Source organism: Eublepharis macularius, chromosome 10 (genome assembly GCF_028583425.1).
Source record: "Eublepharis macularius isolate TG4126 chromosome 10, MPM_Emac_v1.0, whole genome shotgun sequence".
NCBI lineage: Eukaryota > Metazoa > Chordata > Lepidosauria > Squamata > Eublepharidae > Eublepharis > Eublepharis macularius.
The window spans coordinates 56228760-56254667 of NC_072799.1; the positions used below are offsets into that span (position 1 = coordinate 56228760).

General features: G+C 37.8%; 1 protein-coding gene across 3 annotated transcripts in view; it reads right to left on the reverse strand.

The window, feature by feature from the left end:
• The window catches only part of LRBA (LPS responsive beige-like anchor protein), a 602029-nt gene that overhangs the window by 55437 nt on the left and 520684 nt on the right, over positions 1–25908 (reverse strand). For all 3 annotated transcript variants that reach the window (XM_054990072.1, XM_054990073.1, XM_054990070.1), the window contains exon 48: positions 12663–12830. In XM_054990072.1, the coding sequence (XP_054846047.1) occupies positions 12663–12830 (168 nt within the window). The remainder of the gene's footprint in view (positions 1–12662; positions 12831–25908) is intronic.

Consider the following 25908-nt stretch of genomic DNA (forward strand, 5'->3'; position numbering starts at 1 on the left):
TGCCTTGTGTCACTTGTAGTTCCGCTCTGAGTTGCCTATTCACTGGCCCTTCCTCAGGCCACAGAGCAGACTAAAGTTAGAAGCCCTTCTGAATAACTCTGCCTTATACAACGTTTGGAATTTCAACAAAGAAGAAGGATGCTTAAAAACTTTGGGGAAACTATTCTACAAAATTGGGGCATTCACTGAAGAAACTCCAAAATTTAGCAGTTACATTATTTCCACACTGTTTCCTGACAGTTCCAGGTGCAGGCCCGTAGCCAGAAATTTTATGATGAAGGAATATGAGTACATTAGAGGAGGGGGGTTAGGACTGCCAATGCATCATCATCTTTACACCCTTAGACTCAGAGCTAAACTACAAGAGACAAATTATACAAGGACGAGGACGTGAAGGGAGTTGCAATGTTAGCCGGGAAGCTGAATTTTAAAAGACACATTGGAATGCTCTGTCAGTTTCCCCTCTCTACAGAGCCAGCAAAGACCAGGTTTGTTTATTTCCTCAGAAACCTAACTTTTCTCATAACTATCTGGTATTTATTAAGGTCCCATTTTAATTGTATTTTATTTTTATTATTTTAATAACTGTATTTTATGCTTGTAAGATAGATTTCTATTTTTACTGTTTTTAACTATTGTGATGGCCTTTGGCCATATACAATTAAACGTACTACCTACTACCTCTTTGCCTCCCAAAAGCTCTGTCAGTTTCACTTCCCCTTCTTGGAGGCGAAGAGGAAATAAACAAACCCTCTGAGGAGCATCTTAGCTGGCATTGTGGAGAGGGGAAACTGACAGAGCCTTCTGGTCTGCTTTTTAAAATTCAGCTTTCTGGCTAACATTGTGACTCCCTTCATGTGAGAGTCCTTGTGTAATTTGTCTCTTGTAGTTTAGCACTCATTGGGAGAGATCTGATGATGTTGCGGTCTGGTAATGTCATACTGAATATATGCTTTAATAGTAGAACCAGTAGGTATACTGCATGGTATCCATGTGCAGTTACAGGCCAAGATATAGGAGTAAAAAAATAATAAAAATATGGAAATTAATTATTTGATAACTGTAAAATGTAGTTGAGTTTTTAGTGTAAATTATTGCATCCAGTCTAATATGCATTAGGTATCACAACCAGGCTTGTTCAGAAATCGTAGAAAAAGCCATATACTTGTAATATGGCACACCATTAGCTACCCAACAAAAACAAAAAGAGTCCAGTAGCACCTTTAAGACTAACCAATTTTGTTGTAGCATAAGCTTTAGAGAATCAAGTTCTCTTCGTCAGATGCATGGTACTAGAAGTCCTTTGTTAATTTAATTCTTCCCTCAAGAGATGGTGCAGGGCATGAGATGCATTCACAATTGTGCTGGAAAAACTGTTGGTAGATGGAGGAGTCTGCAATTAATTTTTAAAATGGAACATTCCTGAATGATATCTACCTACAAATCACTTCCTGCAACCTAGAAATTATTCCCAGTACTAGTTAGATAGTTGTGTGTGATTAATATGTAGTGAGGATTGGCATTCAGAAGATTGTTTACTCTTGGAAAAACTTTATTTAGATAATTTGTCCACAAGTTTCATGGACTGCCCATTAAGAGGGCAGTCAAAAGAGACCATCTGCAAATAAGACTCGGGTTTCTGAATACTTTGGGGGATCAGTCCTACAATGGGGGGCATATAACAACATCTGGGGCCATTTCAGGGCAGAAAAATGGCAAGGGAGAAGGCAGAAGCCCCTCCTCCACCTATGCTGTGATCTCAATCTGAATCTGGCCCACAGCTTTCCCACAGCTTCCCATTCTACAAAGAAAAGTGAGGTTGGGGGAACCCTGCCCTGACTTCCACCCAAATGTATTATCTGGTTCAGGCCTAAGACTTTAAAGAGGGAACAAAAAGGAAAATATAGGATAATTGAGAAACTGACCTGCTCAATCCTCTAAAACTATAGTATCCTTGAGGCAGAGATTGGTGTTATGGAGGGGGTTTCTGATTGTTTAACCTTCCTCAAAATTTTTCACAGACTCCTAGTTTGTTCCACCTAATAGGCACTAAAACATGAAGTTTGTTCCAATGGGCATTTAAAATGGGCTATCCACAGAGAAGATAAGCCAGTTTTTGTATATAATTTTCCCCAGAAAAAATATGCAAATATAACGTGTGCGCAGCAGAGACATTTGAGCAACCCTGTGCAGATGTGATTCTGCACACCTGAGGCACGAGCCCAGTGGCACTGGCTGGACAGGCACTTCAAATAAAAGTGAAGGGCACTGGAGGAGTGTGCAGAAAAGAGGGCAGACTTCACTGCACCACACAAGTCCACACAGAGAGCAAACAGCCCCATGCGGGTGTGAGTTAGCTCACCAGAGGCGCAAGCCCCCCAAAACACCACCCAGTCAGTGGCGCAAGCTGTAGAGGCACTCCAAATAAAAGTAAAGGGCACTGGAGGAGTGTGGATAAAAGAAAATTGCACTACACTGCACAAGTGCACACAAGTGCACACACAGGGAACCAGCCTACAGAAAAGTGAGGCTCCTTGGAGTGGGGGGGGGCACATAAAACAGAAGACAGACCCTCCAAAAAGCAGAGGAAGAAAGAAAAGCAAATAAAAGAAAGGCTCCTTGGGGAAGGGGGGCCACAAACCCCCAGAAACCAAACCAGAAGATTTGCGCTCAAAAAAGCAGAGGGGGAAAAACAGAGAAAAAGCAAATAAAACTCACTTAGAAAAGCAAGAACCCAGTCCCACTCAAAGGCCTAGGACTAGGCTGGGGAGGGGTGTGTGTGAAAAGCTAGCATTGGAATGGGGTGGGGGAAGAAAGGGGAAAAAAGCACCCTTTTCCAAGAACCTCCCCCAGTCCCCAGTAAGAGAAGGAAGAAAGAGAAAAGAGGGTTTTTAGTGCGTTCCCAAGAAGCAGCCACAAATCCTCTCCTAGCAAAACAGCCAGCCAGGCAGCCAGCAAGCTCTCTACAACCCACTCAGGAGAAAAATGAAACCAGGTCACATGGCTTTCCATTTTTATAGAAAAAGTCAAGATTAGAACAACACATGGTTTTGTTGGCCTGACATGGTTTTAGAGGAAGAGATTGGTGTTACCATGGCTGCTGAAGATCCATCTCCTCAGTTGCTTTAGAGATCCTAACCCTCCCCCCCCCTTTCCCTGGCTAGATTGGCCAGACATGGGAGTTCTCTACTTGCCAAGGACAGCTGCCAATCAAATGTGGAGGCCTCAGATTGGAGGCAATCTGAAGACTGCCACCGTTGCCTGGGTGATGGAATGAATGTGTGTTCCTGCTAAAATCAGGAAAAAGGAACAGTAGAAAAGTTCGTTTATTCTTTAACAATGTGGCTGCTCGGAACACATTTCTTTTAAAACGAACCAGCAGTTCGGAACGGAATTATGTTCCATGGTTCATTTTCTGCCCATCTCTACTCACTACCATAAGAACATCTAGTATTAAGAGGAAGGTCTACATTTCAAAACAAATTTGGTTTCCTGAAATTATAGGAGGCTGTGTGGGTTCCCTCAGTTGGAAGACAAGGCCTATCACAATAATTGAGGGTGTGAGGAGAGACAGGAAAAGAGAAATTGGTCCGATCAAACCTTAGGATATATAGTATTTTGGAAAGAATGAAGCATACTCCACTCATAAAAATCTCCTCCCCGCCAATATTCCTATATAGTAAGAGGATGGGAGACTAATATAAAATAGTCTCCTCCTTGTATACCATTGCAATGCTTAGGTTTGGGACTAGAGAATAATAGGGGTGCATACCAAGAGAGTTTCCATTTCCATTTTGGCTCCAGAGATTCCAGAATAATTCTGTTTCATTACTGGTTTGTTCAGAGTTGGCTGGTGCTGGCTCAGAACTGATCCATTTGGTTTTTTTGTTTTCATGAGTTTCAGCTCATTATGCGCTCACTGGCCACACATGCACAAACACACGCTCTTCTTTTAAAGGGGGTGATGGTGGAGAAATAAGGTTCTGAGGCAGCTGGTTTTGTACGTAATGACACCAAAACTGCACAGAACACAGTCCTCCATCTAAACCATGAATCCGCTGAGTTTGAAAGTGGGGTCCTGTGTTTATGGACCCAAGGAATGCTTGGGGAAGGCACATGTCAAGGCAGGTGTGCTGTGCAGTGCACATGCACACACTGTTTTTTCAAAGGGGGGAGTTGGAGAAATGAGGCTCTATTCATGCTTTAACAAAAACTGCATTGTTTTAAATCCTTCGATCCAATGTGTTTCTCTTCAAGCACATGAAAACTCACACAACAATGGACCCCAAGGAGGCAATTATTAGGGGGTGCACACAATGATGGGAAACTTACTGGCAAAGCAGCCCTGGCCTGGTATACCAGCATGGCACACAAGCAGGAAAGTACTCCATTGCCAACCAGCACAGTGCAGCAAAATAACATTACTTCTTTATGATAACAAAGCCAATGAATTATTACCTTTGAGTCCATGCCATGTTTCCCTGTGCCTTGTAGTTTTGTTTCCATGATGAGGGGCGAATCCTCCTCATCCTAATCTGCTTTGCAGCAGCTCAGGACACCCAGTTGAAACCCACAGGCTACTGGCCTGTGCTTGCTGTGCATAAAAGCACAGAGAAAGGGAGGGCTAGATGTTGGTTTTCCGTTCATGGGAAGTGAAATAGAGGGAGAATGGCCCTTCTCCCATTTTTTACTAGTAAAAGTGGGCAACTGGATAGGTTGCTGGCTGCCAGCCCCCCATTCCAACTAAAATAGTTAGCCCACAGTTGAGTGAAAATGAAGAAGCAACATTGGCAGAAAAAGTTGAAAGAGAAAGACCTCTTACTGTGCCAGAGAAATAAATCTGACTAGATGAGTCCTTCCACATGGAATACTGATCTGGAAGGACTTGGGTGTGCATGTGTGTGTGCGAGTGTGCAATACATATGTCTGCTACTTCCCTATCTAACTCTGGGTTAACAGTTTTAATCAGAGAAGCCCAAAAAGCCTGCCAGAAATCTTTCTGAGCAAGATCAAATTCCTCCAGCTGCTCCTTGACCTGCTATATTTGGAGGCCTTTTAAAGTCCCTGTGAGTGGCCCTGGGACCCCCTGACACCTAAGTGAAGGACAGCAGCAGAAAGCCACTGAATGGGCATGAACCAGCTCCACATGCATGGGACCTCCTGGCTCTCCTTTAATAACGGCTTTTTCTTTTCAATTTTCACCTGAATCTGCATAACATAAGCATTTCCAGCAGATAAAGGAGACCTCTCTCTCCTCAATCCCATGTGTGCACACCTGCGTGGATGTTGCCGGGCCATTCTTTCCTTACATTGTGTATAAGAGCACAGAGAAAGGGATGGTGATGCTAGCGCTGATGGCACCATGCTGTCTGCTGCTGCCCTCTTAAGTGCAAAGCAAATTTTTGATCCCTATGATCCACTCAATGCCAATGCCATTGCCTAAGAAGTGTTGAAAAAAAGTGGACTCATGTGCACTGAGCACATCCCCTTCCCGCCAATGGAGTTAATGCTCAGTCTCTCCCCTTTGGAGTGAATTGATTGCATGATGAGTGCAGACATTAAGCAAAACAAGATGTGGCTAGACAGCTCCTAACTGCCTGGCTTGCTGTGTGGCCTCTGCATGGTAAGAACTGGAATGAAACACACAAACTTTTCATCAGCAGGAAGTCATTACAGCCTCATTTCCCAGATTTGGTTAAGCATTCCGGAAGCTGCTTTAAGAAGCCAAAACAGAGTTCTGTGTGTAATTTCTGCTCATTTTTCCTGTTATGCACACCCCTAAAGAATAATCTTTCTGATCACCTAGACTTGTACTACGGCAAAAAGTGCTATAGCACTACATTGCTGTTCAGGGCTGCAGTGAGTAGGAAGCTAGTCATTTAATTCTGCAGATCGGCAGGATCAAATGGGAAGTCTTCCAACTACTTACCTCCTCTTCATTAACCTTAACTTGTATAGTTTATATATCACTTTACATGCAGGTTTCATTATTGCTTTACATGAAAACAAATATACAATTAAAGAGAATATAATGAACACCTTGCTTTAACTACACTGCCCACTATTCCAACAGGATGAATAACGTTCTGAAACATTTTGTTTAAAGACACACTGTGGATTTATGTATATTTATCTGTATGTCTATCATTATAATTCAAAGACTTAATATTACATAGATACAAAGTTTAAAGTTATCTAGAAAAGTCAATGAAATAATCACTCAGCAAACTAAGCTACTTTGTATAGTGATAGATAATTCCTGGATTTTATGCTTGCTGTGATAAGCTTTGAAAGAAGGATAGAATAGATCTTGGCAGCTTCCTTTCTACGGGAAAAATGGTAGCCAAATGAAGCTGCTCTGAATTTTGGAATGTTTGAATAAGTCCTTGGGGAGATGGATTAACAGACAGGGAGATGATGAGGCTGTCAAAGGGTGAATGATAAATTCATTTATCACCTGGATCAGCAGTTTATCACATGCATATCAGTATGATTACACAGAAATATGCACACAACCTGATTCATGTTACTTTTTACCCTCACTCATAACTAAAGATGGAATAATTCAACATGGTTGATGGTACTATACAATTCTTTTTGCAATCTTCAAGGTACTATATATCAGAACAGATAAATCATATATTTACAGGCATTTTACATCGCAGACATATAATACACAGGTTCTACTATTTTTGTTTGTGTGGCTGACAGGTTGCTTTGGAACACATTTTGCAATGTACTTCTGCATATAAACATACACAACCTTGTTGTGTATACACTAAGGTTGCCAACCTCCAGGTAGAACCTGGAGTTGTCCTGGAATTACAACTGATTTCCAGTCTACAAAAATCAGTTCCCCTGGAGGATATTGCTGCTTCAGAGGGAAAACTCTACAGTACATCACAGAATGTAGGTAAAATTCCTCTCCAAATTCTCCCCTCCACAGGCACTGCCCCCAAAACTTCAAGAATTCCCCAGGCTAGAGTTGGCAACCCTAGTGCACATTCTGCATATACATACTACTAAAAATGTTCTGCTTTTCTATTAGTAAAGTACACTAAGAAGCAGAGAATGTCTGCTCATCTGAGCAGGATCTCCTATATGTGCAAACCTGAAAATGGGTAAAATCAACAACTGCCCATTCAACAACAATTCTCTGTTGTGTCCCCACCTTACGGAATGGCCTGCCTGAGGTCAGGGAGGCTTCCACTCTCCTGGCTTTCTGGAACCTATGCAAAACTAAATTACTCAAGAGGAATTTTCTGCTGAGGTAACAGGGCTCTACCATAACAAAATGTTTCAGAAACATACTTGGGTAAAGGGCTATGGACTACTACTGTGTATAGTTTATATTATCTGTTGCTGTAAACAGGATCGTATTATTTAATTTTTGCATCAGTTAACACATCATGTTAATACTTATGATTTGCTTGAATTTGAAATGTTTCAGATTTCTGTTTGGTTCAAGATTGCAGCAATCCAAACTATTGAATTGTTTACTGGATGTCCCACTTTGTTGACTATATTGACTTATTTTATGTAATCTACCTTGAGCACCAGTGAGAAAGGGAGCTATAAATAATGTAAATAAAAAGGCAAACACTGCAACAGTGGAGAAAGTTGAACCACTACAAAGACTACAGCAAATAATGAAGGAACCTTCTTCCATTCATAATCTCCTTCATGGTTGCAGTCCTGACCTCTCTATGGCTCTTATTCACCGTTATTCTGATATATTTTGCAGACCATAGGAAAGAAATAAAAACCAGGAGAGTAAGTGCAAAACCAACATTCTTGTGAGGTAAAACAAGGAAATATAAATTCCAAGAGAGTTAGAACAACATACCCTTTAAGTTACTACAACATTATAGAATAGAAACAGATTTCTTATTCTTTTGCTAATAAATGCTTGTTTTTAAGCCAATGTATAAGTGAGCCTGCTTCTCAGTTATATTGGTAATACAGCTGTTTTGGAACAATTAAAAACTACATAAAAATTTAATGTGCTGCAGGCTGTTACTCTGATTACATCATGGAAATACTAAAGTAGGTAATAAAATCCTTTTATTCCAAACATACTGATGGTAGTTTACCAGAAGTGTTAACTATTCATGGAATTACAGTAGTAAGAATTTTTTTAAAATTTTTTTTACCGTTCCAGAATGCTTGGCCAAAAAAAAAAAAAAAAGGGCGTTCTGAATGTCCTTTCCCTTTTTGTACTAAAAAAAATTATAGACATATCCTCCATATTTATATCTTTGCTTTCTACAGGCTTAATTAGATGCTGGAAAGGTTGTGTAGCCGCTGCCAACCTCTGTCTCCCCGCTCCATCTTCCCAGGAACATCAAGCAAAAATTGTGTAAAGAGACATCAATTGGTGTTTCCACATCTCCATTCCAATTCACCTGCTGCTTCTTTGAAGAAGTGGGAGATATTGAACATGATGATTCACGTAATGTGTTTCTTTTATGAGATGTTACAGGGGAAACATAGGTTAGCAACAGCCATGCATTCCCTGAAAAGACGAGTTAGACCTTCAGTCATGACTGTTTATAAGCTGCAAATATCAAGGTTTACTACAGAAAAAACACTCTGGCATACTAAAAGCATTTAAATAACTTTTTAAAATCGTCTTTAAAAAAACACCAAAATGTGAATGTTTCTAGTTCTATCACTATGGGAAAAGGTCGGGTTGTCAGCAGAGCATGGGCAACCAGCAGGAGAGTCCAGGGAAGCGGGGAAAATGTAGTTGGGCTTTATCATTGCATTTCAGTGAAATCCTACAGCTTCACTCCACGGCAATGAGGTCACTTCCAGGTTTATGCCAAAAGTGACACAATGGTGTTGATGCAACATCAATTTTTATTTTCTTTTTAGTCTTTTTGTGTTACTGAATGGTGGCAGAGGGGTTGGGGGCTGACAGCAGGAGGGCTCCCACTGCTGGTAGACCTGGCAGCCCTAAAAAAAATCTTTGAAAGTAGTTAGGGAGTAGCTAGGGAGACCTCAGCAATCTGAAGATGACACACTCTTATGCTTTAACGGAAAATATGGAGACATCACATAATGTGTTTCATGGAGAGTGCTGAGGTTTTTTTGAGGGGGGCTACAGTTTCGTTCAGTTGGGCTATCTGTTGTGTAGATTGTAACAGAGTGTACCTATGGCCATGGCAGCTATGATCCATGTGTTTTTGCAGTGGGAGTCAGTTTCCCCCACAACAGAAACAAATGGTGTGGCTGGGGGCACCTACTTTGCAGGGCCCCCTGGGTCCAATCTCCCTGAAACTTGGGTGGTCTTTAGGGGACAGTTAGGAGTAGGTCTCCTGCAGAGTTGGTAAAATTCAGTCAAAAAATGACCCCCCCCAGAACCCCGGAAAGCCCCGAACTGAGTTTCCCATTGGAAGCAACGCCTACATTTTAATGAATTCTTGCTCTGTACTGCCAAGGAAGATTTGTGCATGATCAAAGAGAAGTGCATCATGGGATACTCATCTCCCCCCACACTGACCAAAATCAGCACTTTGCACTAGTGAATCACTGATTATAACCATGGACACTTGCAAATACAGCTACATGAAGTTACAGGACACAAGCTCAGCTTGAGGAAAAGTCGACATGAGCACGTTGGAGCACACCTACTTCTAAACACTCGCACAAACTCGCATAAGTCGTCTTGTGAAGTTTGGCCCTGAGACTTTAAATGCAAAGGCCACAATTCAAAATACTGAGCTTGCATAAACCTTTGGATTTTCTCTGGGTTTTCTTCTCAGAAAAGGAGCCCTCTGGGTTCTCCCAAAATTAGCTGCTGCCTCTTCTTCACAAAAGGAACATATGCCATGGACCACATTTGCCTTTTGAAAAACTCTTACACCATTTAAAAAAGGGAAATAGAAAAAAAATTGGGGTTCTCTAGGCTCACATTCTAAGCTAAAGAGTGAAAAGCATTACTATGTGCACAACACGTAGAATGCTTTTCTCACTGGTTTAAATCCATGACTAGTATCTTAGACATCCTCTAGACATCCTAGTATCGTGTTCATCATTTAAATCCATGACTAGTATCTTAGACATCCTCTAGACATCCTAGTATCGTGTTCATCATTTTCTCTGCATGCTTAAGAGAAGTCTTGCACTCTCATAAATTCCCCAGCCCTTTATTAGTATTTTTTTTAAAAAAGCATGCACATGAGTTGCCATAGAGTTGGGCTGTGTTTCCCTAAAGCAGGTAGTTGCTTATCTTGGCTTTGTTTTTGCCTTCTAGCTTGAGGCCAGGAGGCAGCATGAGCCTATGTATTACAATAATAGAATCATAGAGTTAGAAGGGACCTCCAGGGTGATCTAGTCCAACCCCCTGCACAGTGCAGGAAATTCACAACTACCTGCTCCCCAACCCCAGTGACTCCTGCTCCATGCCCAGAAGATGGCAAAGCATTGTCAGGATGCCTAGCCAAACTAGCTTGGGGGAAATTGCTTTCTGACCCCAAAGTGGCGATCAACATTACCCTGGGCCATGAAAGGGGCTATGAAAACTAAGCACTGATGTGACCCTTCCTGCCTTCCTTCTCCTGATCTGCCTAGAGCTCACCACCTCCCAAGGAAGCCTGTTCCACTGAGGGACTGCTCTAATTGTCAGGAAGTTCTTCCTAATGTTTAGCTGAAAACTCTTTTGATTTAATTTCATCCCATTGGTTCTAGTCCAACCTTCTGAGGCAATGGAAAACAGCTCTATGCCATCCTCTATATGACAGCTCTTCAAGTACTTGAAGATGATTATCATATCACCTCTCAGTTGTCTCTTCTCCAGGCTAAACATACCGAGCTCCTTCAATTTTCCTCATAGGACTTGGTCTCTAGACCCATCACTATCTTCATTGCCTCCTCTAGACATGTTCCAGCTTGTCTATATCCTTCTGAAATTGTAATGCACTCTTTGGGTGTGATCTGTCAACCAGTTACAGATCCTCCTAACAGTAATGGGCTTAGACTGGAGTAACTGCTTAGGATTGCACTGTTATACTACAACACTGGAAAGACAAAAGCCTGCTTCCCATAACTAATTGGACCTTATAAATTGATCAACATTTGAACATATTGCAAATAGATGGCAATTATGTATGGACTTATTTTTAGGTATTTGGAAATCTTTTTATAGAAGCTTATGTATAGATTTGCCACCGTTTTTGTTGCCAAACAGCAAAAAGAAAGAGAGAGAGGCACGAAGTAACCTAAGCCAAACAATGTATCAACCGTGCCCGACTAACTAAGCAGCCTACTGGCTGTGTAAACAATAATAATTTCACAAGTCAAAGAATTAACCACTTGTTTAGTCACTAGTACTGTACCACAACTTATATTTCTTAAGTATTTGAAACTGTGTGTTTATCTTCTAACCACTAGGGCATACTGCCCACTAACCACTCAATAGTTTATAACAAGCAAGTACATATGCAACTGGACTATGATTCCATATATATCTCACAATGAAAGTAACTGCTTATTTGAAACTGTGTGTTTATTTCCCAACCACTAGGGTGTACTGCCCATTGACCATTCAATAGTTCATAACATAAGCAAATACATATGAATTCTCACAATGAAAGTAACTGCTGACGGGTTCGCCAGCCAGAAGTTCCCGTTCCGGATACCCCTTTATCAAAGCAGTTACCACAATGCTGGCAACAAAAATGTAAAGGGAACAACAATTTTCAGGGATGCAATATCTCAATAAATAAAGCAAATGATCAAAACATCTTTCAGCCTTCAAAATACAAAGTGGCAGTATGCGAGTGTTTACTGAACCAACTGAAAATTGTTGGTTGTGAGTATATGATGTGGTAACTGCTTTGATAAAGGGGTATCCGGAACGGGAACTTCTGGCTGGCGAACCCGTCAGCAGTTACTTTCATTGTGAGAATTCATATGTATTTGCTTATGTTATGAACTATTGAATGGTCAATGGGCAGTACACCCTAGTGGTTGGAAAATAAACACACAGTTTCAAATAAGCAGTTACTTTCATTGTGAGATATATATGGAATCATAGTCCAGTTGCATATGTACTTGCTTGTTATAAACTATTGAGTGGTTAGTGGGCAGTATACCCTAGTGGTTAGAAGATAAACACACAGTTTCAAATACTTATGAAATATAAGTTGTGGTACAGTACTGGTGACTAAACAAGTGATTAATTCTTTGACTTGTGAAATTATTATTGTTTACACAGCCAGTAGGCTGCTTAGTTAGTCGGGCACGGTTGATACATTGTTTGGCCTACCGTTTTTGTTGCCAGCATTGTTTTTCTTTCTTCCTGTTTCTTTTTTTCCTATTTTGTACTTTAAAAAAGCCTTAGACAGTTCTCATTTTTTCCTAATTTCTGTAATACTAGTCTTATTGCATTGCTATTAGATGTCGTGTGCAGCATATAAAAAGTTGCTTTTTATATTTTGAAATCTGCGTTGAGTCTTGGTGAGAAATGAAGTAAACAAACAAGTAAATACACTCAACCTAATTTTTGTTAATAATTAGGCTAGGAAAGGTCCATAAAGTCATGGCTGCTTAGCAAAATTAAATGAAAACAATACAATTACACACATGTATATATAATGAACACATTCAGAAATATTGGAATATTTTATGATATTTTCCCCATATATTAATGACCTTACCTCTCTCAATACTTGGTCTGTTATTGAGTTGAGATTGACAGCTCCTTCATAAGTCAAATAGTAGAATACATTCAGGGATCTAACAGCCTCAGGGCCCTGCTGTTTGTAGCCAAAAATCAGATCAATCCACTGGTGGAGCTGACAGGAAACAAACTCACTCTCCAAGGCCTGAAATAGAACACAATGCCCTTACTATGGTTCCTGGTACATATTTCCTAACAACATTTTTATGTAAATTATGGAATACGTAGAAAGAAGACATACCCTATCGTCTTAGAGTGAAAAATATATCCAAAACTATGAATTGCCCAGAGCTGTGGAGAGACACTGATGAGGAAGAATGGGAAAATGCAGTAGAATTGGAAAAGCAAAATTTATGCTTCTAAGCCCCACGTTGTTACAGTCCATTCTTACAACTCCCATTTGCTCTATCAACTGGAGGGTGGAGTATGGTTAGCAATGGTTGTCACTATCTTTAAACAAAACACATTGCCATCCTAAGCAGAGTTAGACCCTTCTAAGCCCACTGACCTGAATGCTTACAACAACTCTGCTTGGGATGACATTGTTACACTACTTTGCAGTTGTGACAGAAACACTACAAAACCCTAGTTGGGAAGTTCCACCCAAACACCTCTCTTAAAATTTTAGAAAATAGTATTAATACAATAGCTAAAGCAACTATTAATTTAGAAATTAGGGTTGCCAAGCCTGACAACCAGTGAGAGGGCTAGTGGTGGGGGGACATGGTGGGTGAGTGTAACATTAGCAACATTGTTATGTAATTTCCAAATATAATCCAGAAGTGATGGAGGGTACTCTATGGTAAAACCATGAAGTTTCCTTTCCAGCAATTCCTTAAGCGACCCTTTGTCATTTCCAGATTGCACCTGGAAGTGATATTGCATCATGGGTGACATCACTGTGTTTATTTTATTTTTCTCCTGCTTTGGCAAAGCAGCTTGCCAGCAGGAGGCCTCCCACCACCACAAATCAAAATTTTTCACTGGATATATAAAGAATTAGTTACAAAAAACAATTTTACTAAACTAGGTCTGTGTTACAGAAATGTCATGAAATAAATTTCAATAGATGCTAATGTGGCCATTTTAAACTCCTGTTCATGATATACAGCATGAGGTTTACAGAGCTATTATACACAGCCCTGCATTGCTTCGATAGGGCTCATATATTGTGCTTAAATTGCAGATTTAATTCATTAACAGATTCTTCCATAGAAGCATTCTGAGGCAACATTAGAACATGTATGCTAAGAACACAGTCTTTACAGTGCAACAATAGAGGACAGAGAGTGTGGTCAAATTATTTCATTATTCACAATAAACTCAACTATAATATTACTAACGCATCAGTATTTAATGACTTATGGCATTATCTTCTTGAGCACCATTCTTTTCTCTTTCACCTGTACTACTTTAGCACACATACCTGTCTCTGCCCACATCATTTCTAGAATGAAAATCATGCTTTATTCTAATTAAAGTTACCAAAGCCTCGTCAATTACAAAATGCTCTTTTGCAACAAAGTTCCAAGTACCATGTATTTTTTTCAAGAAATGTTTGCTTTTTGTCATAGGCACAAAGAGAAATGCTTAGCAGTGATAAAGTTTGGTGATAAAGAACTTTTGGTATAGTAGTTCTGCTGTTCCTGAACAATGCAAAGGAAAGTGTCAATTTATGAATGTGTCATAAGAAGAATTCACTGAATACTAACGCTACCTTCTGACAAGTAATTTCAAGGGCTGCACATATAACTGTCTGATGTACCTCAATCATCACAAGAACAAACCAGAATACACAGGTGAGCACCCGACTTATTTTATGCATGTTAATGCACAAGAGATAGTGATACTAAATGCTGCTCTTACTAAGGGGATGCTCCCCAAAACACCATCCCATGACAAGTTCTCCAGCCTCCCCTCCTCCAACAGCATCCTTTAGGAGCTTTTGGTCTATGAGGGGTAGGCATCAGGTTCTGAATATCTATTCCGACTGACATTGGTCCCCTGGGATGAGAAATAAGGTTAAGGATATTCACTAAGTGGTAGTAATGTTACAGCAGAGAAAGCAATTGACTTGTCACAGGGAAGCTATTTCAGCAGCATTGCTATGGCAACCATACGTTTTGGCAGAATTTTAACAGAAAGTATGGCAAACATATACTATAAAAAGATGAGATACTTGAGGATATAGGAATGGATGCATTGTTTATACCATGCCAGCCTGGACAATTTGCTTTTCACACTGTCTTTTAATTTTGTATTCCCAGTTCTACTGCATTGTTAATTTGCATTGTTCATTGTGTCTTTTATGATATGTTCATATTGTTGCTTACATTGTCATTCAATTTTGTGCTCCTTGTTGCATTGCCTATTCAATGTCCCATACTACAATATTATATTTTTTTCTTTTCTCTTTCTATACTATGTAATCCATCCTGAAGATCAGCGAGAAAGGCAGGCTATAAATAAGCTAAATAAATCAAATGTCAATTGAAAAATAGCATCTGTTTGTGCATGTATTTCCATACAAGTCTATCTACTGGAGCCTTGCTACAAAATGAAGTGGTAGATAATTCTTTCCCTTATGCTTCTGTCCAGTCTCAAACAGCTTCCTAGAACCACTGTTTGTCCTGCTAAGAGAAATATATAGGTTTTCTGAATGTTTTTCCCAATTAATAATAATAACATTCAATTTATATACCGCCATTCAAGAAAACTTAATGCCCACTCAGAGCGGTTATAATAAGAGTATAACAATAACAACAACAACAACAACAACAACAACAACAACAACAACAGGATGACTTCAGGAAGTCTTAACACCCACTCAGAGCAGTTTACAAAGTATGTCATTATTATCCCCACATTATTATTCCCTGTGAGGTGGGTGGGGCTGAGAGAGCCCCAAGAAGCTATGACTGACCCAAGGTCACCCAGCTGGCTTCAAGCAGAGGAATGGGGAATCAAACCTGGTTCTCCAGAGTCCTGCTGCTCTTAACCACTACACTAAACTGGCAAATAGGCAAACAGTGGCTGGGGGAGGACATTTGAAGTTGAATATTGAAATGGGATGGAGAAGAATTACCCTCTTTCCTCTTGAATTGTGGCTCCAATCAGAATTACAGCTCTGAAACTTATAATTACTAAGAAAAATGTACTACAACTCTGTTCTATTTTTGTGCATCTTTCATTTCTTTCATTTTTATATTTTATTTCCAAAGAGGCTGTTTCATTATTGGGTTGTTTCATATGCTTTTGTATTTGTTATTGTTTCTTTCATTATTGTTGTTGCATTTTTATTATTCTATTTCATCATTATCTCTAATTGGTTTCAATGGAAGACACACACACACACACAACACTTGATTCCGTTCCTTCCTGGGTTTCTATCTAAACTGGACAAAACTCAAGGAGGTTCCAATGTTCCCCAAAAAGATCTATACTACCAAATACCAGACAGACAGAATAGAGCTCCCCCTCAAGACAATGAAAAGTGCTCATGTTTAACATTAAAGTCTATGCAAGAAAGAGTAACACAGACTCCTTTTAGCTGAAAATGTGGTATAATTGCTTTTGCCATTTTTTCTTAACTCTCTTTTATCTTCATTGTTTTTATTTCATCAATTCTTCCAGCACTAATGCTCTGATCTTATTGTTATGCCCTGATGTAATAACTTATTTTTTATCGCAGATTTGTTTTGTTTTACTGGCTTTTGCTGTAATAATAAATGACTGACTGAGTAACACATATAAAGCAGCTTGAGGAATTGGCACTATAGCCACTTAGCTTACAGAACAGTAGCTTAAGCTTGCAGGGAGGACTTCCAGTGCCATGTAGACTGCTACTACTGTGGTGCTACTTTTTCAAAATCACCTTTTCATCTTCCTCTTCCTAGGTCAGATTTGACCTCACCATGCTGCACATTCTTCTCACCTTGCTATTCTTGATGTGTTAAGTTTGTGCATAGATGAAGATACTAGAATAGGTGTATGTAATTTTTATTACAGGACTGTGTGTGATAAAATAAAGTGTTGTGTTTTAGTTACAGTTGGGACACTCAGAAATTCAACGCATACTGACTGAGTTACACAGGATAACCTCCAAATTAATTGTCATTCCCAAAGAACAGCAGCAGCTTCAATGGTGAGGGGCAGGGGATGCACAATTGAAAATCAAAAGGGTTCAGTTGGACATGGACACAGTCAGACACACTCAGGCAACACAGCAAGTCACGCACTTAAACACGTAATAAAGAACAAATGAACAAAACAAGACGCTGGGAGGATTAAATAAAATATTGGCCTCTAAAGAGCCAGGAGAAAGCAAGATAGAAGGCAAGCCACAAGTCAAATAATAAAGCAGGAAACGGGGGAGGGGGGCAAATTGCAAGTAAAAACAGTTAAATGCTTCTGAAAGAATTAAAGATCATAGCGCACGTAAAACAGAAACAATATTCAAGAACGAGAAGAAAAGTAAGAATAGTATAGCACAAGTATAGTATAGCACAAGAAAACCTGGAAATAACTCTCTTCCTCTGACTTGACTTCCCTTCAAAGACTTCCCTGTAGTATCTGATACTAGCTCTCACCTAATTCAAAGTCCTACCTCATACACTTCAGGATTGGACTACCTCATACGTACATGCATAGTGGGCACAGTCTGCAATCAGTCAGTCAAGAAAACCCAGAGACTCTCTCCCCATTCCCCCTCCAGGAACACAGCTTTCTATGCCCTTATTAGGAAAGCACAGCAGAGAGAGACAGAAACTTAGTGCAAAAATGACATCTCCTGAACAAAATGAAAGAAAATTATGGGTTTCTTTCATGTATAGGCTGTTTAGATGGGAACTTGTTTCATTTTCATATTAACTACTATCTTTATGAAACACTGCATTCGTGTAATTAATACCAAAAGAAATGCATGGATCTGTCCACAGGTTTTCCAGTATCTTGCTTGGTCTGACCTCTAACAGTGCAATCCTAAGCAGTTATACCAGTCTAAGCCCATTGATTTCAATGGTCTTAGACTGGAGTAACTCTGCTTAGGATTGCACCGCAAGTGGTTTTTGATCATATTACTAGTATAAAAATCGCTCAATATGTTTTTATGAATTTAAATTTCATAATGTGAGATCCAAAAACCACTATCACAAGTTCATCGAATGCTTCTGCATTGAGATTGTTCGTGCCTGTTTTTGATATTAATATTTATGATAGTGAAAAATGCTTTACCAAGCCTGAACTCAAACTACTCCTAGATCTCATTTTTAGATGAGGAACAGAGACTTAGAAGGACTTGACCAACACAACCTGATGTGTTTATAGCTAAATCAAAATTCAGTTCCATGTTGCTCATCTCTAGAATCAGCTCCTGTGTCAAAGTGATCACTGAAGCAGAGAAATACATTTATATTCTCCAAAATGAGTTTGTTCTTATTTGTCTATTATAATAAACTGTAAAAGTTGATGATCACTACACTATAGCAGGAATCAACATTTGTACAGCTCTAAACACAATCTACAGAGCCTACTACGCATGCACAGATAAATATACTTGGGACAACAGGTTGGATCCCATGGAGTGTGGCTCTCTTCCAACAGCATTTCAGAGGGCATTTTGAGATGCAGTAGGAAGGAGATACAAGAAAATTGTGTTCTGCTGGCAAAAATATACCAGAAGAAATGCTCTCTTAATTTGAGCATACAAAGTAAATTGCACAAAGTATTGCACAGGGGATTATCTATACTGACTGAGACACCTGGCAATATGAATCATTCTCTTACAGTTATTTCTTGGATAATTCAGAAATTCTGCTATACCTTTATCTGAAGGATATCTCTTTATGCATATGGTGCTGTGTCTCTTTTGAAATTACTGAGGTACCTCTGTGCAGGATCTCTTGGGATGAATATAAAATATTACAAATACTAAGAGATGCTAACCAAAATTCTTGAATACTTTACAGTATATTATTATAGGACACGGAAAGGCATTACTATTGCCAAATTATAACATAAAGGGATTAAATATTTTAATGAAACTAAATGATATTATTGATTAAAGCAACTTAAAGTTGCTACACCAATTTGATGCAGGGTATTTGTACAAAATGTTTGGTTTTTTTGTAAATATGAATCGCTGCAAAAGAAGCAGGACTTTTTGTAACTTACAGAAATTAAGCACAGTTTCCTTTTCAACGGAATGCCTAGCTGGGGAAGGGGGGGGAGTTGAGAGGGATTTACTCTGAAACCCTGAGAAACTATTCTGCAGGGTACATACAGAAATGATGGGTTAGTTTCATTAACTGATGCCTGAAGAAACATTTAAATTGACACATAAAAACAGCAATTGTCTTAATTTGTGTGGTGCACTCCACACAAAAGCCCTAAATATGTTCAAATTAGAGCAAGCTGCTTGATTGTCACTGCAATCTCATGTCATGTTAATGCATGACAAACATTAAACCATACACTTAAATGGCAATTTATATCATTTAAATGTTTACTGCCTGAGCAACTCATCACTCATTTAAATGTGATTTTCTGACAGCTAATTTCAGTTAATTTTCCTCTATTCACTTAATTAGAACTTTCAATCAAGAAAAGCCTATCCATATCTTCATGTTCATATCATTTTTTTATTTAGAAGCTTAGTTTATGGATTTCTAAAAATATCCTTTATAATGAATGGCTAGATGGTATATCAAATCACTCCCATACCCACCACCAAAAAACTGACAAGATGGGAAAATTTTTTAATACAAGAAAAGCCTACAAGAAAAGCTATCATTATTTATGTAACCAATACTCTGGCTGGTACTTTAAGTTTAAAAAAAAACCCTTCATAAACCCACACAATTAAAACTATAAAAAACAACCAATCAAATTAAATATTGATGATTTCAAAATTGTTTAATAAGTTAAAAACTGAAAATTCTCACAAGTATTCCCAGAGCACTCCAGTTTGAGGCTATAAAATGTCATAAAGGACATCATGATTTTTTTTTGCTTTCTCTCCAAAACACAGGATGCTAGATATTTAATTTCTCTTATCTGTTCCATCTATGAAAATATGAGAAAGAAGAAACAGAAAGGGAGAATATATCTTCTAAATATAAATCAGACATAGCTTACTCCCTCAAATTGTAGACAGAACCACAACTGAGCTATACTATTCCCGCAGTAAAGCACTTAAAATCAATGAACCTAAGTATTATTGTTCAGACATCAACTTAAACTTGCACATCATATATATTAAAAATTCCAGTCTTCAAGACTCTCAGAAAACAGTGTCATTTCCAATATTAAATTTGTTTTTTTAATCTTACAAAGTAAGTATTCAAACATATGTTTAGACAAAATGTAACAAAGAAATTTACAATGACCATGAAATTTAGTTGCTGTTCCCATTACATTAAGGTATTTCTTTCCCATTAATAAGAAATGGGAAAGTTAATGTGATAGTTAATGTCTAGCACATGAACATGATAGCTTACAAAAGCTATGACAAGAAGTTTTTTTTTAATGTGAATTTTAAAACAATGTTTACATGTTTAATGATTAATAGTTAATCATTAATTTGTTGCAACTGTTATATACAACAATAGCAGGATACAGGGAGTTTCTATAAGAACAAAGAGAATACAATAATCTAATGTCAGGAACAATGGATAGAATTATATATAAACAGCCAGGTATATACAGCCAGACAGCTATTACCTTATAAAACTGATTGAATGTTAATTATGAAAACGATAATGCTCCTTAGGTGAAGCAAATTCCTTTTATTTATATCATGCTACAGGATTTAGCTTGATTCTCTGCTTCAAAAATCTGTAGTCAGAAGCAAACTTCAGAAACCCAAACATTTAGGATCATTCAAAGGTTCTGAGACAGACAGTGCTCATTAAAGCTACAGTTAAATACGGTGTGCAACTTGGGGATACTAACCTCCTTCCCCTTGCTGCTCTTAAACCCTAACCAATCAATTGTTAGTGCTCCCATAGTCGACAGGATATATCATTTACACTCGATGTGTACTCTGAGAAAATTTTGTAAAGAAGAAAATCCACTAAAATGTCCAACGCAGTACAATAATATTCAGCTCTATTGAGTTATTGTAAAATAAATCAGAGACTAATGCCCAATTGTTAAGGATCAAATAAGACCACGAGAGGACTGCCATGGAAATCCGCACACAAATTGTCAATTCAGTCCGGTGGGACTCATATTGGCTTTGACAAACTGTCTTGGATCTGATATCTATTTTTTTAATGAGATCTATTAGACCAAGACTAAAACACTTGAGATATGCTAAAAAGTACAATATATAGATGTCAGACACAAACATCTATTAGTAACTTTCATTTATCCATTCGCAAGGCAGAAATAATCCAGAACCATCCACAAATTGAGCCTAATATACTCCAAAGGAAAAAGTCAAGATTATTCAGAAATATATTTCAAGTGCAATGCAAATATATTTCAAGTGCAATAAACCACTATTAATGTTCTCCCATCATATATAAGAAAATAGTATTGTAATAGCCTCAATATTCTGTTTTGAACATAAAGAAATAGAAAATATTCATGAGATTTAGATCTCTCTCTTTTTGTATGTTTTAGCCCTCAGCACATTAGGTTACACTTGCTTGACAATTCATTGTGAAAAAGACCACTCAGTCCCTCACAACAATTCATTGTGAAAAGGACCACTCAGTCACAACAAGGTGTACACTGGAGACATGAGAATGCCAAGGTAGATTTTATGTCCATTTCAGTAAAGTTCTTCAGAATATTATTGTTCAGAAAATAGACTGCATTCTGACATATTATCCCTGGACTAAACTAACCAAGCAGAATTATATCACAAATGTTGAAAACTGGTTCCTTCTGGGTTTATGTATAAGTTCCAGTGGGATCCAGTTATTTGTTATTTGTGTCCAAAACCAAAAATATACTTTTTGTGAATCTCTATATGATTTAGATTAATACATAGGGATTTAGGAATTGGCAGTTTACTGCACCAGAAACTGAAAGAAACTGGGGAACTAGGTTTTCAAACTTTGGTTTCTTAAAAACAGATTGCATAGTATGGTTTAAATAATCTTGCTTAAAATACAAAGCTTAAAATATTCAATAAAAAGCCTGAATAAGGAAGTTAAAAATGAAAGTATATATATATATATATATATATATATATAAGTTTTAAGACTTTTAAAAAAATTATATACTTTCATTTTAAATACAGCTACTGTCTCTTTGGGGCCACAAAAGTTAACAACAACATGATATTATGGGCAACAAACAAAATTTAAAAATCAAGCAGTTTGTTATGTTTGCATGTGCTGGATTTCAAACACTAGCAGTAATGTTTCCTTAACACTGATGTATGACCTTTCTAATTTACAATGAAGAAGGCTGTTTTTTTCAGCCTAATTAGAACCGTTTTGAATTTTCCTGTTAAATATATGATAAAAAGTCCTTTCAACTTGAAAAAAATTCTAGAGTTCCTTTCCATGTCAGCTTTGTTCTAATCAAAATATGCTTTGAATTAAATGATTTTGATTGAATATGTGGATCACATTCCCTTCTAAGATTTAAAGTCCAAAAAGGAAAAGTTTAGTCTGTTCAAACAAAGCAAGAGCAGCCACTTTGCAGAAAGCTATTCACGTTTACGAAGACTGACAAATTGTTTGTGTGCACCATTAGGTCTAGTCTCTTCAATAGTTACCAGATTTCCTCTCTTTCTAATAAGACATTAACCCTTAAAATACTGCCTTTGCATTTGAGACCCAAAGAGAACTATATGAAACATAAGACAACACAGAAAAATTAATAAAACTAACATCTTCCTAATTTTTACTATTAAAAAGACTCGTGCATTCTATGATTATCAGTAGCATTTGAGAATACTTGTCAAGTTTTGCATTTATTTTACAAGAAAAAACTACTGAGTGCAATTGTAATCCTGGTGAACAATATACTTCCTAGAAATTTCTCATGGAAATTTTATCACACAATTTTAATGCTCTTTTAATATACAATCTCTGAGACCATCTTTGGAAATCTTTTTATTTGTAAAGTATTATGTCTCAGATGATATTTCTAATGTTTGCTTCTTTTTTGAAAAACCAACAAATGTGCAAACTATGGCAGTATTTGGAAAGAGGTAGAAGGAAATGCACGCCTGTAAAGTATGCTAAGGGAAACTATTTAAGTCCAACTTTTTTTCAACAGGTAATGACATTATGCTGATATTTGCTAAGGAATCTTGAGTGGAAGAGTACACATTCTTCTACCTTATTTATTGCAGGAAACACTCAGGAAAGCCATTCATCCATGGAGAAAGGACAGCATATTCTCTAGTGATTGTGCCCCTACTAGTTGAAACATACTGAACACTGGAGTTTATTTATACAAATGTTTTTTATCAGCCCTGGTAGTAGTCTTGCCTGTTCTTTAGGTCTCTGGTTTACAAAGGAAATATACAGGAATAAGACAAACATTTATGGAAATGTGTTGGAAGCCACTGTCTCTCCCAGGAGATGACACTGGATTTCTATTACTAGTGGTGGTAGATGTGGGACCAATATGAGATAAAGGTGACCACTTGGCAACTTCCAACAAATTTCTGACTGTAAGCTTTTTTTCTGCAGTATGCCTAACTTATTTTCATAACATATTTCATATATCATTCCTTTTTTCCTTGCTCTCCCAGTCCTGTGTCCTCTGCTTCTACCAGTGGTTAATTTATACAGTGAGAGATGCCAGACTTAATTATTATATATTAGACTGTTAATCCCATTTTATTTTCTGAGTCCTTAGAGGAAAGCACTATGTAAATACGATGGCTGCATCCTACTATTCTGCTCGGTCACGTGTTGAGCCTTCTTGTCTGCAAAAGAAGCATTTTACTGATGCAAAAGCCACTCTGGGAGTCTGTGGCTGTAAGGTTCGAGCTAGAAACTTTCTTGAGCTAGAAACCTCCACCAACCATTTGATTTAGAATAGTATGTTCTGTGCAGCTGGCGCAACATAGCACTAAATCATTGTAAAATGGTAGTAGGATCATAGCATTTGTAAAAATGTAAGATATAAAATGAGGTTACAATATTGACCATTTTAGGATGGAGCAAAGAAATCAGCAGGTCTTAGCCTCTCCATATCCACAGCGCATATATCTTGGGCAAGGTGCTTGAATAAATATGTCTTGATAAAATTTGACTGGGAGCGTGATTAAATGCCCTTTTGAAGCAGTTCCGCGCAGAGTTCTAAATAAATAAGTACCAGGTTAGATAAAGATAAAGATTATGAACAAGAAAAAAATTACATATCTAGGGGCATGTTTCCTTTGCAATGCAAAGCTTTAATTTTAAGTGAAATGTATATCTGCTGCCAACATCAAAGGGACTGGGAGAATATGCAAACTTGTTCTGAGCCTTCACAATGACTGCATTGCAAAGTGTTGTTTCACATTCAAAACAGCCATTTAACCCTTTATATATATATTTAGTGCCTACTTTACATTTGCTGCCTATTCACATTTTTACTTCAATAGACTTAGTAATGTGCAACTCTGCTTAGGGTTTATCAAGTAACCTACACTGCAATACTACGTGGAGTTAGGGGTCTAACACTGCAGTCCTAAACAGAGTTACTCCAGGCTAAGCCCATTGATTAAGACTGGAGTAACTCTGCTTAGGGTTGCACTGAAAGTATACTGAAATCAAAGGGGTTATACTGAAGTGCCACTTCACAAGATCGTCCTGCTGGAGATGTTTAACTAACAATTCTGTAAAGGAATATTTTAAAAAAACGTAGTAATTTTTCAATGTTAATACATTAATTCATTGTTGATTTAACTATATACTTGGTGAATGAAGACTGGTTTGATTTTTCTATGGAAGCTTTTAAAACATTTCTTCTATTTACTGTTCAGTTTTTAATAGATACAAAAAATTTAGAAAGCCCTTCCTCAACACCAGCTGTCCTGTGACCCACTTCTCTTACAAGTGTCAACCACAAGATGCAGAAGATTTTTTTTTCAAGTAGCACAAGAAAGCTGTGGAAAAGTCTCAGCAACTGATTTTGTCGTTTTCCTTAGTTTTGGCTCTTAATATTTTCTCACCAGCCTAAAACACTTTTTTTAGATAGATGAGTTGGGTTAAACATTTAAATTTAAAATATATTCAGGTGTGGGTTTGAATAATGCATGGGTTGAGTTGGGTGGGATTAAAAGGCATTATGAGAAATGCAACTTCCTATTTCAGCATTAAAATGCATAGGACATACATTTGCTTCTTTGTCTTAAGCTTAATAAAACCTCATTTTATAATATTTGAAAACGAGTATATTTACACAGAAATTATTTCTATGAAATTTTTATTTTCATAGAAATAAAATATTTCATAGAAATAAAATTAAAACAAGTAGGGAAAAGTATATTTTATATAATTATTATGTAAAATGCTTCTATGAATAGGAAGCCTCCAAGAGTATGCTGGAAGAAGCCAATGAAATCATTTTTTAGCTTTGAATGGATCTACCATACACCAGTGACTTGGGCTGCAACAAAGTGCTCTTCACTACTGTTATCAGTTTCACTGTGAACTTTGAAAGAAGACTGCTGGAAGGAAAGTCCTGGGTTGTTAAGCACTGAGCTTGCATTCTTTCCTGTTGGTATATTCAGATTCATTCTTATACCTCTCCCACCTCAACTGACCTGCTACTCCATAGGCATTTTATTTAAGCAGCTCTGAAAATACTATGTATAATTTCACTATGGTCACGCCAAAGAAAGAGAGAGAGACTTCCAGTAACAAGCTGTATCAAAATGCACAGCCCTCCTTATAGTCTTCCACTGTCAATTTCTGGTCGCAACATCAATCAAATTTCAGAAACATCCACACCTCTGAACCCTATGAAAATCTCATCAATTTATTTTACAGAAGTGCTGAATCTCAAGCAACCTAATGTTTAACTTCTCTCTGACTCTGATGTGGGTCTAATGTCCTGACTGACTACTCCATCCTCCATTTCTTTCTGAATACACTCTTATCTCTGCATTGTAAAGAGCCGTTTCTTTTGACAATATTGTGGTCTACAAACCAATGCCTCTTTTAATTACAGAAATGTTACTAATGGAAACCTATCATTCTGATAACTGGATATGTGAAATAACATATAGTGCACAATGGATGATCATACTGTAGGGTGTTCCG